Consider the following 15403-nt stretch of genomic DNA (forward strand, 5'->3'; position numbering starts at 1 on the left):
CCATTGATCAAGTAAGAAAAAGAAAAAAGAAAATGTGACTTTCTGCCTCCATTGAGTTCCCAGGAAAATAACCATCACAGGACTGAGAGTTAACAGAGAAAACATTATGATATTTTACCCTGAGAGTCAGTGGGTTTTCAGGAATGTTCTCAGGCTCAGAGCAGACCTCTGGCTGCTGGAAGGCTTCATGTTTCTCATGAGTAACATCTGGCTCATGAGCTGTGAAGGTTGTTACCCTGTCGATTGTCTTGTTCATCTCACTTTTCTGATGCTCCTTCAGCTTGATAGCCAAACCACAGAATTTGTAATCACCTTAAGAAAGAGATAGACGTTTATTAAGGGGGAGCAGTTAATTTCAATTTGGGTCTTTCTTTGCTTCTGGAGGGTGGTTTCTGAAAGTTATATATTCTTCAGCATTTTAGTGAGAATTTATCCGGATAAACACATTTTTGTATGCAGTTTTGGATAATGTACATGTTTTGGCGCATTGAGGAAAAAAGCTTCTGTTCTAACGCACTTCTTGCTATGTAACTTTTCTACTTGCAAGGAAAAGTTTTCTCACCACCTCTGCCATCTGAATGCAAACTGCTTTCCATTTACAACCTTGGTCCCACCTCACTCCACTGCATGATCGTGGGAGCCTGAGACTGCTGCCTAATACATTGCTTTTCAGAGCAGGCGGAGGGAAATATATGTTGCTCTAATTGATAATTATAATTTCTATAATTTACAGTATATGATGCTCCTGGAGTATTCAAAGCACTTCACACAGATTATCCCAGAAATCTTTACAACCATTCTGTAAAGTACAATAGCATCGTACCAGAATTATTATTTTTAGTACCACCATACTGCAGATGGTGCAGGGAGAGGGGCAGAGGGTAACAACTGGAGAACAGTGGCTAGCCTAAGGCTACTTAGTGAGTTCATGGATGGGGGAGAACTAAAGTCAGAAAGCTTAGCTCACAGGTCACAGCCTTCGCTACATGACTCTCAATAGCTCATACACTTTGAACAAACTAAGATTTACTGCACTGATGATGGACTACAACAAAATATGTATATTGTATTGTTCCTCAAGTAATTTGAGTTCTTTTCCCTTTGGTCTTGCAGCTGTTGGTTTTTTTTTTTCATTGTTCCTGTATTGATCAGCATATTCAAGTCCTTATTTTACTGCAATTACTTTAAGATGAGAAACTAATAAACAAAATACTAAAATATTATTTCAGTTCATTAAAAATGTAATCAATATAGAAGGTTATTAAAAATGTTTTCCTCCTTTATAATTAAGCTTGATTGATTGCTCTTTGACAATCAATATTTCTTGCATAATTTATAATCCCAAAAAGGAGTTTGTGCCCAAAATGCAAATAGATGTTTTCAGCATTTTACAAGCTAAAAATACTGAATTAATCCAAAATGGCAAATTATCCTTCTGAAGAACACTGAGACATGCCCCTCTTACAAAAGTGACAATAAGCTTGTGTTTCCTGTCAAATGGTATGATTCGAGATATTAAATATCTGGGAAGAAAGCCTATTTCAGATTGTTTCAAATGATCAATTGCAGTAAAGAGAAAATACTATTTCCTTGTGTCATGGCAGAAGCTTGATACTCTTTTTTTCCAAACAATCAAATCAAAATATAAAGTTGTTTTCTGCACCTGTTTTACCAAGTTGCAAATCCTCTCCCATATTGATTGTTTGCCTTACTTGCACATACTTTTGCTGAGCCAAGATTCTGAAAATATTTTTCCCTGAAGAGGGGTTTGCAAGGTAAATTGAAAAACTGAACATTAGTTTCAGATATTTTTCCAGACCAAAAGCTCCATGGAGGCTGTAGTTGCAGTTGGTGAGCACAGTGCCCATGTACCAATTATCGTGCATATATTTCCATTGTACACAAAGATCTGTTCTGAATGCTGCACTGGAAGGAAAATACATAATGTGACCTGGAGCTGCTGGGCAGCAAGGTCCTCTTGATTCAGGAATCCTGGGGTGTCAGAGAGGTGAGATGGGCATAATTTTTATATATATGGATGAGAAGAGAAAAATACATGAAGTTGGTGTTATCAAGATAATGGAATTAGAATAATCCCTAATTTATCTTTCTCAACTGTCTAAAATAAAATAGTTTGTCCACTGGGCAATTTTTCATTGGATACAAAAGGAGGGTAAAATATATGGATAAAGCAGAAGGGAGTGGGAAATGCGGTCAGCAACCCCAAGAGTATCCTTCTATCAGCCTATAATACAAGCTGAATTGTATCTCAACACTTCGAACAACAAGCATTTACAGGGATGGAGAACCTGTAGTCCTCCAGATGTTATTGGACTGCGGCTTTCATCATCCCTGAATAATGGCCACACTGGCTGTGCTAAAGTATGCATGTTTGGGGATTCAATACAGAAACATGGGACATCAAAATACAATATATGTGTTCTAACTACGTTGTCTTATTTCTTTTTATTTGGTCTCAATAGGCCATGGCCAATGTTGAGAAATGCATTAAGTGAAGCCTGTTGCTCTCCAAACTACAGTGGTACCTCAGGTTACATACACTTCAGGTTACATACGCTTCAGGTTACAGATTCTGCTAACCCAGAAATATTACCCCTGGTTAAGTACTTTGCTTCAGGATGAGAACAGAAATTGTGCTCCGGCAGCGCGGCAGCAGCAGGAGGCCCCTTAGCTAAAGTGGTGCTTCAGGTTAAGAACAGTTTCAGGTTAAGTATGGACCTCCGGAACGAATGAAGTACTTAACCTGAGGTACCACTGTATTTTCCTACCTTCAAAACAAAGAACCAACAACAGACAAATGCAAACAAGTTGCCCAGCTCTGCACCTTTTACTCTGATCATATTTTAACACGCCACAAAAGCTAGATTCCTAATACCCAATGAAAGATTTGCAGCTTACCTTTTGGGAACGGATCTTTTCTGTAGATATCATTTTCGCCCAGTGCCCTTTTTGATAAAGCCTTTATATGATACCCGTGATCAGAAAAAGATGTTTTTGGTTTCAGAAAGCTTTGGGTCTGACTCTCTTTGGACTCTGAAGTGCCTTTGGGTTGATGTTTATCTTTCAAAGAAATGCCACCTTCCACCATGAGTTCTTTCTTGGACGATTGCTCCAGAAAGGAAGTAAGTGCTGTTTCATAGTGTCTGTCTCTTATGCACTGTTTTCTGTTACTTCCTGAGGATGCTTGTGTGCCTATTAAAAAGTAAGAGAGGGAGAGGAGAAATAAAAGTAAAGCAATGCCTGAAACATAACTTCACTGTCATGGTTCCTTCTGCAAAGATCATTCCAACATTGTTTGCAGCACTGCATGAATTATTATTATTATTATTATTATTATTATTATTATTATTATTATTTCATAAATGTATCCCCACACCCTTGAAGCAGTGATGCTGTGCCACTGCCACCAGAAAACAGTGTGATATCATTAGCCTCTTCACTTCCTTGTTGTCTAAACTGCTTTTAATCATGTTATCCTCTTTCCTAACAAGACTACCTGTGATTACAAATTAATAGCTTCCTAACCAGCCCATATACAACATTTCATTTCCACAGCACAAGATTGTATACTATGCAACTCTAAGAAACCCACTGGGGAAAATAATTGCCAAGAACATAGAGCACGCTTCATAAAAGACGCATTGTTGGTATAAAGCCAAATTGATTCCGCAAACATATTTCAGTAGTCCATTGAAGGCTTGATCCAGGTATTCCATTGCAGTGTGGTTACACTGGCATCTTCCAGACATACATTTAACACAGAGAAAACATGATCTGCAAAGTTGCCCTATAGGGCTTCTTGGCAAGGGAAGAAAGGAAGGTTAGGTGAACAAATACCATGTCAATGAATGAACGGTGATCCACCAAGACTGTTAAGCACTACTGGGGCTACTGTGAAAGAAAGATTGCAAGACCCCAGTCTAACCCAAAGTCCTCCACCCCCACAGTCCACACAGGATCATTCAGTTGAGAGTGATTTTGAGTCCAAGACAAGACAAAGTCTTGTGTACTTGCCACACCCATCTCCTCCAGAAGATTTTCCATGCTGACCTGGAGCACAAACCACAGACCATGGCATCCGTGGCAATCCTAGTTGCCCCTCTCTGTGGGGCCTTTTTAGTGTGCAGCTCATGCAACACTAGCAACAGGCTTATAGGTAAGTTTAGAGATGCTTCAAAAATTAACTGTTCAAATGCCATCATTGTTCATGAATTACCACGCAAAATTCTATGGCTTATGTTTCCCACTTTCTGTAACCAACTGCAAGGTTCCTAGGTATTTCTATTCTAGGCTACTACAAATATACACCCCCCCCTCTCCCAAACTTGTCTTGCTAGTTTGTGCACACATGATTATTTGTGTGTGAGAGAGAGTGCACACACGCACACACAAAAGTGGTTGACTCCCTATATCCTTTTCCTAAGCTCAGCTTGTCAATGTGTATCCGTGTGGAGGGAATGACCATACTATTTGAGATGACCTGCATTGTTGGGCTAATAAACACAACAGCCTCTCAACAAGGCATCTGCCTTACAACAAAAGCAGCAAGAAAGGGGAAGTTTGCAAGGTTCGATTATGGAATTAGATAAGATCTGGCCTGAGATGGGCATGGGCATGCATATTTTCAAGGTTCACAAACTACCAGTGAAAACTTGATGGGGAATTGAAAATGACATTCAATTCGTATGATATCTGTTCGAATCTATTTTCTTGAAGTTGGCTGAAATGAACTACATGGATAAGACTGCAGTCACCCTTATATGTGGCATCTGATGGTGTTGTTGTCTAATAACAGGGAGCATTCCTCAACACCAGGCAAACTTTACAAGGTGGCCACACCACACTCTCAATTCACAGAAGAAGATAGCTGCACATTTTGTCCCATAACTAACTTTCTAGGAGGGCTAATGAGCTTTAAAATGAAAGCTCAGGGTCTTGAGAACCTGGCAAGGGTTACCAATGAAAGCATTCATGGGCATCATGGCACCCATTGGCGCCAGGATGGTGACCTCTGTTGTATGATAATTTGCTGAGGATCTAACATGTTAGTTCATACATTTCTGTTATTATCTCTGTAACAGAGATTTCAAAGTTTCCCTGTAACATACATTGTTATCTCTTGATAACTGAAAACTACATTAGCTTTCCTATTTCTCTCCTTCTCCCCCACTCCCGTTTCTGAAACATATCTAATTTATTATCTCTTTCATTAGAATTATCCCAGTGGGAGCCACAAGGAGTCACTTACTGGTTCAATGAACGTCCTGGTAATGGAATTAGAACGTTGCCCCTTAATTACAGCAGCTAAGCTAAAATAAAACTTTTAAAAAACCTCTCTATGTTGAAGCTCATTCTGCTTGGCAATAGGAGTCCTTTCCAGCTGTGATTTCTATTAAATTCTGGTGGTTTCGCTGCAAACTCTTTTCTGCAATCAGGACTGGTTCAAGTTATCTGGAGCCACTCAGCTGGAGCCCAGATTCCATGTAATCGTTCACTTTCCTGTCTCCTATGTAAGTCTAATATTAAGATTGCACAATCCACGTCTTATTCACAGATCAGTAAAAGGTAACGGGGTTTGGGCACAGAAGCATAGAGTTTCACTGGGAAAAGACAGGCAGAAGAATACATGTACAAGATAGAAAATAGGGACCAAATACAAAACCATAGGGACAGTGTTGTAACTTACGGTAGTCAACAAAACAGTGCTAAATGGCAAGGTACACACACACATCCCGCAAATGAAAATGGAGGAGGGGATCTTCAAAAGTCGGAACTGTGGGATAATGACAGCCTGACATCCCTGAACTTGTTAATTAACCAATTACACACTGCATCCCTAATATTAGACACTTCCAAAATATCACCCACTAGTTATAAACACAATAGCAAGACTGTACTGCAGCACATGTATAGGTTGGATCTCCTATTTTAGTGAAGAAATATCTACATTTGAGTTGTTAGCCAGATAATCGTGTATTTGTATCTCACGCAGTCTGGCAAGTTGTTGAAACTGTTCCCCAAGGAATAGATCTCACAAGGGGAGAGAGTAAGGAACATGTGTATTCACCGAGTTATAAAGCAATGTCAGTTCCCTATCCAGGGGTTGATTACGCAGAGACAGACTGTGCTGTAGTTACTAGCTATAGCAATTTAAAGTGTTAGTTGCAAACACAAGCGAAAATCAAACCCCACAGTCTGTGCCATTTATCTGGCAAAGATGTGAAAACATTGAGTAATTTTTGGAGCTACATTTGATAAATATTTTCTTTTACCAATTAAATCTTTCAAAAATGGACCCAAATCTGGCTCTTCCTTTCATATAAAGAGCCAAAATAAAACACAAACAGCTGTCAATTATTTACTGTTGAGTATGTTGCAAATAATTTACAGGAAACTCACAGCCACACACAAAACAGAGAAAGGGGTGCTTAAAAAGCTGAGATCACACTGCTCACTTTTCATATTCTGGGAACATTTTCATTGTATTGTTTAGGGAATAAGGCATGAATCTCTCATTAAGAATATCTAGAGTGGTATTTCTAGCTCTCCAAGCAACAAACTGGAAATATATGCAACCCACAGAGAACAGCTCAAATTGCAATTGGATGGAGATAGGGTTTTGCTATTATCCCAGTTGAAGGAATACTTTAAAGCTAATGAAAAAAGACATGAAAGTCTAATGCAGAAGGAAACCTGTGAGAACAAAATAGCGGAGACAAAAAGAAACGCTTCCATTAGCAAAATGTGTGTCTGTATGTGTATATATTAACATCTGCACAATTTACACAATTTGTTGATGCAGTAAGATACAAAGGGGAAAAAACATAAAGGTCGCAACATGCTTTCCCCCCCCCCACTCAACTCTTCAAAGTTTCATATATCCCAAATGTGCCCATGCTATTTTTTATTTGGGGTCCCCCCCCAAATAAACTAGCCATGCCTCGAACCAACTTTGCTGCCTTCCTTAAGATGGCTTTTTGATCATGCTGTAGAAAAGCAATCTCTTTTACAAAGCAAACATTGCCAGGCAGCTGGTCCTTATTCTGTGAATTTTTTTTGTAGGAAAGTAATTGTTAAAGGAAAATACTGTCGTGGGCAGTTATGGGTCGTCTTTTGTTTTTAAAGGGCGCAACAGTGCTTAGCACTTCTCCCTAGGTGCCTGCCCAAACCTTTCAACCCTCCTGTTTGTTTTTCTTAATCCTCAGGCAGCAGGGCACATTTTCCCTTTGGTCCCAGAGCTCTAGCACACATGGGAGCAGGGCTGTAGGTCAATGGGAAAGCAACTGCCTTGCATAAAAAATGCCCACCCACCCCACAAATCTCGGGAATAGTAGTTAACACCCCACAGAGCTGCAACACCCAGGACCCTTAAACTATAGTTCTGCGGTTTCTTTGGGGGAAGTCGTGTGATTTAAATGTGTTATGTGCATGCTGCTATCAGCCTTCGTTTCTAAGGCTATAACCAAGCCAAAATGCATGTAAATTGAATCATCATATAATCTTTCCCCTTTTACCCGCTGCTTCCTCTTTCTTCTATTTCCTCTGTGTCAAATTTTAGACTGTAAGCAACTTAGGGCAGGGGCCTTGTCCTCTGTGAAGTGCCGCCACACACATTGATGGTGATATATAAATAATGACCACTCAAACAGAAGACCAAAGGATGGTACCAGAAGCTGTATAAATGGCAAATTATTCAGGCAATGAAAGTGTTAAGAGCCTAATAGCCATGAACAGCTGTGTTAGCTTGTTTGCACACCTAATACTAATTTGTGCCAGGAGTGTGAGTCAGCAGATTAGTGTTGGACAGCTGGTAGGGAGGATGACAAAACCTCCTAATTATTCCTGATGGTTGCATATGTGTGTTCTGGAGAGCTGAGGTTTTATTGTTTTAGTCAGGTAAATTAAAGCCACACACATTGAGTCAAAGTTACAGGATATTAGACTAAGAGCCTACTAATGTGAACCATCTAAAAACACAGTAAATGCACCATGTGACATGCAAACCTACTTTTAAAGCAACTTAGCCCCATTTGTAAGAATGATACTGCCAATTTATGAGTCACTCAAGACAGATACACACCATCATTGCCTCCAGAGCTATAGTGATACCCTCTTGTGAACACGGTCTCCTGTGGTAAACTGGAACACACTGATAAACTTGAGCAAAGTGAAAATTCCTATGTCATAAAAACCATGATTCAGGGACTCTCCATGAGAAATGTTCTGCATTTACATGGGGCTTAAACTCTGAGCCTGCTGTGTTAAGGTATTTTTATTTTCAAACAGTAAGAACTCAACATTAGCCTGGATCACACATAACACCAAACCATAGTTTATTAAACTAGTTTCATAAACCATGGCTTAGCATTATGTGTGAACCAGACCAGTATGGCAGACTGTGGTTGCCACTGAAACTGCAGCTTCATGTTTCTCCTCCTCTATCTCCCATACTGCCCAATGACACAAGATGCATGTGGTGAAAGCATCTTGTGAAGGGTTTCTTTGTCCCCCTTCCACAGCATTTTTTGCCTGGGTAGGATAGTGTCATTCCACACGTTTTGTATTAGTAGATGTTACTGGTGAAACCATGCTATTTAGCAACAACCACTTCTGGTCTGGTTTTGGTCTCAAACCACTGGGATCTGCCCCTCTGCACAGCCGCCTTGGAAGCTGCTTTCTGCTATCCCAGTCTCCTGTCTCCACTACGCCAAGTTTTTCCATAGCTTCTTCTGTCACCCTGTGCTGCCATCTCCTTAGGAAGTTAAATTGCAGTGCAACTGAATGACAACAGTGCACTACAACAGCAGCAGAAACCCATAAACAAGTGTTGGGGACCCTGTGATGGGGGCATCATCAAACTAATCTCGGGTGCAGACAGGTTTAGAGATCTGGAACAGACACTTAAGTTTTATACAGCCTGAGCATTTGTACAGTAAAAGTGCTGCTGTAACAGATCTATATCATGGATCAAACTTCTACACAAAACTCAACCGCCACCTTCTTGCGAGTTCTCTAAAGGCACATTATATGAAATTGGTATTAAGGCAGCTCCCCCAGTGGGAAAAGCCAGAACTGATTTCAACGTTGTAAACATACCCATTGCTCATATATTTCATATACCCCTTATTTATATTAAACTCTAGCTACATGCTTTTATTGTTCTCGAAGCTACCAGTGGAAGACATGAGTGCCTGGTGTCCTCTGGTCCATGGGGTAACGAAGAGTCGGACATGACTAAACAACAACAACAACAACATGCTTTTATAGTTATGACTTCAAGATTGTAGTAATGGTTCCCTTGTGTTTGTCCTGGAAGCTGCAGTTAGTGCAGAATGTTGCAGCACACAGGAATGAGACCCTGCCAGCATATAACACCTCTGCTAAGAGATCTGTAGTGGTTGCTCATTGGCTACTGGGCCAAGGTCAGGGTGTTACAAGTAGTATATAAAGCACTTAACACCTTGGGGCCAGTTTATTTGCAGGGATCACCTTTCCCTATAAATGTCCACTCAGCCGCTTCAGTATGCAGAACTAGTGCTGTTACAGATGCCACACAATACTTTTTCCATGCTTGTAAGAAATCAATGTGTAGCAGGACCTACACTTTGGAACACCCTCCTTATTGACAGGATGTTTTATCTCCTTATGTGCTTTAGCCCTATGCAGTTTTTAATACTCTTTTGATTGATTTTAAATACCAGCTATTTTTAATCAATAAATTTAATGCTTTGTTTTATATATTTGCAAACCACTTAGAGGTTTTCTTACAATCAAGTGGTATATAAATTTTGTTAAACATATAACAAATATAATAACTATGGGGACCTAGAGTTTCATCGTTGTAGGTGTTCGTGAATCCAAGTTACAATCAAATCGGCTCCTATTTTCCTTTGAGGTTAACTTGAAACATTTCCTTTTCATGTTTTCCCATTGTCCCTGGTTTGCTGGCTCTGATACAAGGTCTCTGTTTTATGGCTTCTTGAAAGGGAGGCTAAACATGAGATGCTTAATCATTTTGTTCATCACAGCATTGCAAGCCTTAGCTAGAAAACTGTAGAAGTAATGCAACTATAGAGAAAAGAGGATGCCCTACAATCTGTTAAAGGTAAAGGTAAAGGTACCCCTGCCCGAACGGGCCAGTCTTGACAGACTCTGGGGTTTGTGCGCCCATCTCACATCTATAGGCCGGGGGCCAGCGCTGTCCGGAGACACTTCCGGGTCACGTGGCCAGCATGACAAAGCTGCATCTGGCGAGCCAGCGCAGCACACGGAACACCGTTTACCTTCCCGCTGGTAAGCGGTACCTATTTATCTACTTGCACCCGGGGGTGCTTTCGAACTGCTAGGTTGGCAGGCGCTGGGACCAAGCAGCGGGAGCGCACCCCACCGCGGGGATTCGAACCGCCGACCTTTCGATCGGCAAGCCCTAGGCGCTGAGGCTTTTACCCACAGCGCCACCCCGCGTACCCGTGTGATGTAACAATCTGTTACATCACAACAACAAAAGTTTTCCATGAATGCTACAATCATCAGCACAAAGCTAGTTTGAGAGTAAGGAAGAACAATCCTAACTTGGGGCTGGGCAGGAGTAGAGCAATGGAATCACTGTGACACTGAAAGCTGTCTCATGCTAGCCAGGGTGGAAGGGGTTTTTGGTGGTGTGTGTGTGTGTGTGTGTGTGTGTGTGTGTGTCTGTTGGTGCTGGTGATAATTCTTTGCTATTCCAGGTGGGCAATGCTGAAGATCTGTGAAGCTTTGAAACATATAGATTCAAAGCCACACTTGCTACCAGTGGCAATTACACCCACCCACCCAACTTTATCACCATCATGAATAAGATTTTTTCCCCACAGAACTTACCGCTTACCCAATATTTACGAAACATCTGGTAAACGTCATCCCATTGGCCCGGTTCTGTATCTTCTATGTAGCGCGTTTGTGCTTAGGGTAGGGCAATGAAAGACACTGACCAAGCTTTAAAATGTGAACACTGTCCATTTGGAGCAAAGATTATGGCATAAAAGGGCACTGATGTCAATGCAGTATCCATGAGAATGGGATTGAAAGACATTGTGATGACATCCTCAAAATAAGTACAATGTGGCTTGGTGGTCAGAGGCTAGTGACCTTAAGGGCATTTGCTTGGAAATACTGAATAGCAAGTCAAGGTTCCTTATGTGAGTTTCTCATTGGGATGTAATAAAAAGGTCGTGTTTTTTGTCGTTTGCATCCAATCTAGATTCAAATCTGGTCAAAGGTGTGATTCTGTATCACACTGAATATATGAATAACATGCTAAAGTACCATAAAGGAAATTGTCCATAATGTCCATAGAACAAAACAGTTCCTGATGTGACAATGGAGGAGGCTGATGGTTGCAAAGGCAGGTTTTTGCCTAGCAAAGATATCTGCATTACCATAAAAAATCAACACCTTTAATTGTAAGGCTGGGATGTACATGGAAACAAGCTAATTCAACCCATAACAATGAGAGAAAGTCCTTTGCCAACTGCAGCATGCCAGATGAGTGAACCCATATATTATCCATATTGTTGTGCGGCCAACACAGCAGCACACATGAACCACCAGCTACATGGCAGAGGTTCTCAAAGGACAAATTATGAGAAATGTGATGACAGTAAATGTACTCAAGGGGGGAGAGTACAATGGTCTCAGCATCATTACGTTCCTTCATAGAATAATTTTCTTTCCAATGCCCTTTTTTCTTGCCCTCCTCCTCAGCTGTGGCCATTTTAGATGCGTCAGAGAAAAATAATCAGGGTCATCATTATTTAAGAGAGAGAGAGAGAAAAGCAAAGCAAACTTTCTTATGTTTTCATCACTGGGAAAAAGAAAATGCTCAATATTCCTGGCTTTTTTATTATTATTAACTGGGAGGTCCATTAGCACTTTTCAGTTTTATATATGCTACTCACAAACTCACTCAAGCAACATTTACCTATTTATAGTGTGCCAAAGAAAGTGATCAGAACTTGGAGATCCATCACTTTACATATTCTCCAGAATCAACGAGACGTATTCCTAACTGACAGATCTTCAGCTGCCACCTGTTATTAAGCTCCACTGTTCAATTGCAAGTCAAACTCTGTTTGCAAGCTGTGGAGTCTACTGTCAGGAAATGTGACAATAAAAATTAAATGGAAAGCTCTGGATAAAATAAAATTGCAAAATCTGGCACCTGCTTAGCATATTCAGTTGCACGGCACTACTGATTCAGAAATCTAATCTGAAGTACCTCTAAGAGGCTGCTAACTCAAGGTTGTTGCACAGCCAATAAATTCCAGTGTTTCAGGCACTAATCTCCCGACTACTACATCACTACTTGCCTATAGCTGCACCTAAATTTTCGAACTTTTTATCTTATGCAACCCTTTGGGTGTTTCCTCTTTAGGGCAGATTTTTGTTTTATCAATAGATAAGTTTTTAGCCAATGATTTTCTGTTAATTTGCTCCACTTGCCTGTTTCTATTATACTGTATTTATATCTTAGATAACAGTGTGTTGGGGACAACGATGACTGTAGTGGGTTTTATGGTGGGTTTTAATTGTTGTTAGACATCAGAAGGGCAGAATACACATTTTGTATGAATAAATAAATACTGTTTTCACCCAGAAGATAGGAATGGGAACAGCCACAATAACAGGCTTAATGGGTTTAGAAAAAATTGCATAAAACAGAAGTTTGGTTATATAATTATGATTGAAAACCTGTACTATATAAGCACAGGTTATAAGTGTATGTCATAGCAATACAAGTTTAGCTAGTTAATGTTATGTTGAAATCTCACATTAATAAATAATTTCAGCTTCTGATTGTTCTAGCCTTTCCGATAGTTCTCTAACTAGAACCTACTTTTCATGCTCCACAAATGTAGCCCCCTAGGAGTATCAACTTATATTTGAAATGCCCTTTGTTGGGTTTATGTTTGTGTTTTTGAAGGGGCACACTCAGAGATGTCCTACCGCAAAGCAGAAAGACATTTGTCTCTCATACTTAACATCAGGTCTGCATTGCTGCAAGTAATTAAACTGTAAAGCCATACAGCATTTTATATGCAGATTGGATTGGATGACCTAATAGATCTTTCCCATCTCTCATGTGAAGGTATAATTCAACACCAATTCTAATGAAGGCTCATGAATATTACTCATTTCCTACAATTTGTCACTGCTAAACGGCTGACAGGTAATTGACTACTCATTATTTTTTTGATCTCAACAAGAAAGGCCATGACCTTTTGAGTCGTTATTAATTAGTTCTATTTAAAATGTTAAAAGCAGGAAGAATGCAATAAGGGGACCCAAAAATCATGCTACTGGGTGGGAACCTCTCAGAAGGCATATTCACATTTTATACCATGGGAACAAATGACACTGATTTGTTAGGTGGATTTGTAGCTGGTTGACTGACTGAACCCAAGGAGTACTCATTAATGGTTCCTTGTCATCCTGGAAAAAAGTGACAAGTGGGGTGCTGCAGGGTTCTGTCCTGGGCCCGTTGTCATTTAATGTCTTTATAAATTACTCGGATGAAGGAAATGAGGGGATGCTCATCAAATTTGCAGATAACACCAAACTGGAAGGGGTAGCTAATGCCACAGAAGACAATCAGAATTCAAAATGACCTTAACAGATTGGAGAACTGGGTGCAAGCTAACAGAATGAATTTCAATAGGGACAAATGTAAGGTTCTGCACTTAGGCAGGGAGAACCAGATGCACAAATATAAAATGGGGGACACCTGGCTTACTAGCAGTATACGTAAAAAGGATCTAAGGGTCTTGGAGGACCACAAGCTTAACATGAGTCAACAGAATGATACAGCAGCAAAAAAAAAAAGCACAAAACACACCCTAATGCTATTCTAGGCTGCATCAACAGAAGTATAGTGTCCAGATCAGGGGAAGTAATAGTACCACTCTATTCTGTCTTGGTCAGACTACACTTGGAATACTTTGTCCAATTCTGGGCACCATAGTTTAAGAAGGATATTGACAAGCTGGAATGTGTGCAGAGGAGGGCAACCAAGATGATCAAGGGTCTGGAAACTAGGCATGATGAGAAGCGCTTGAAGGAGCTGTGTATGTTTAGCCTGGAAAAGAGGAGACTGAGAGGAGATATGATAGCCATCTTCAAATATATTAAGGGCTGTCACATGGAGGAGGGAGCATGCTTGTTTTCTCCTGCTCTGAAGAGTAGGACTTGAACCAATGACTTCAAGTTGCAAGAAAGGAGATTTCAACTAAACATTCACAAAAAATGTTCTGACAGTAAGACCTATTCAGCAGTGGAACAAGACTCCCACAAGAGGTGGTGGAATCTCTTTCCTTGGAAGTTTTTAAACAGGTTGGACAGCCATCTGTCATGGATGCTTTAGCTGAGATTCCTGCATTGGACAAAATGACCCTCGGGGTCCCTTCCAACTCTAAGATTCTGTGATTCTATAACAATGCACAAGAGCAATGGTCCAACAAGCCAAATACTGTCTTCTCTGCCTGGTAGCAGCTCCCTTGGGTCTGTCAGAAGTTTCCTAGCACTACTACCTAAAATCCATTTCACATAGATGCCAGGGGCTGATCCTGCATCCTTCTGTATGAAATGCATGTGCTCTGTCCCTAAGAAAATGATAATAATTTAATAATAATAATTTTATTATTTATACTCCACCCATCTGGCTGGTTTCCTCAGCCCCCCTTTAGAGAATAAAGGAAGATATCACATTAGCATAGCTAAAAAAGAAAGCCAACCAAAATTTTGTAAACTGTTACTTTGAATTTATACAATTTCAAGGAAGGATGGTACCATGGGAGGTCACCTTGTTCATTCTATTGTCCTTAATGCAGAAGCCACAGTGTTTTATTATCCTTGAACAAAGTTAAGCTGACTTGCTTTTTGAAACTTTCCTTTCCAATGCACATGGTTCCATTACTGAACTATCATTACAGCTAGCAAACATTTCTTAAGACTTAAAACTGCTGTATTTTATTAACTGCATGCAAATGCAGAGTTGCATGGGTTGTTTTCACCCTGCCTCAAAGAAACTGCAACTTCTATGAACAAAATTATTTTAAGATATATTGATTCCAGACTCTTTTAAGGAACACCAAATGCTACGTCTAGCATGTAATAAACCATAAGAAGCAGTCCTACAGCCACACAGAATTCTCTTAATTATGTTTAACATTATGGGGCTAAAGGGTGCAACCACTGAGATCTGAGCTCAGCAGTTCATGTTGGACCGCAGCCAGGATTCATACTCACAACAGTGTATCAGCATTATTAAAAGAGACTTCACACACAAGCATCTTTCCCATGTGTCTACGCAAAGGAATGAGAGGGTAGGACAAGCTGACACTGAGCG

The 15403-nt window shown here is 40.3% G+C and overlaps 1 protein-coding gene across 2 annotated transcripts in view; it reads right to left on the minus strand.

Moving 5' to 3' along the window:
* Nucleotides 1-15403, minus strand: part of LOC309532517 ((E2-independent) E3 ubiquitin-conjugating enzyme FATS) — an 87270-nt gene that overhangs the window by 26642 nt on the left and 45225 nt on the right. For both annotated transcript variants that reach the window (XM_082222858.1, XM_082222859.1), the window contains exons 4-5: nucleotides 2920-3213; nucleotides 119-312 (exon numbers count right to left, since the gene is read on the minus strand). In XM_082222858.1, the coding sequence (XP_082078984.1) occupies nucleotides 119-312; nucleotides 2920-3213 (488 nt within the window). The remainder of the gene's footprint in view (nucleotides 1-118; nucleotides 313-2919; nucleotides 3214-15403) is intronic.

Source organism: Podarcis vaucheri (genome assembly GCF_965113315.1).
Source record: "Podarcis vaucheri genome assembly, chromosome: 5".
Lineage (NCBI taxonomy): Eukaryota > Metazoa > Chordata > Lepidosauria > Squamata > Lacertidae > Podarcis > Podarcis vaucheri.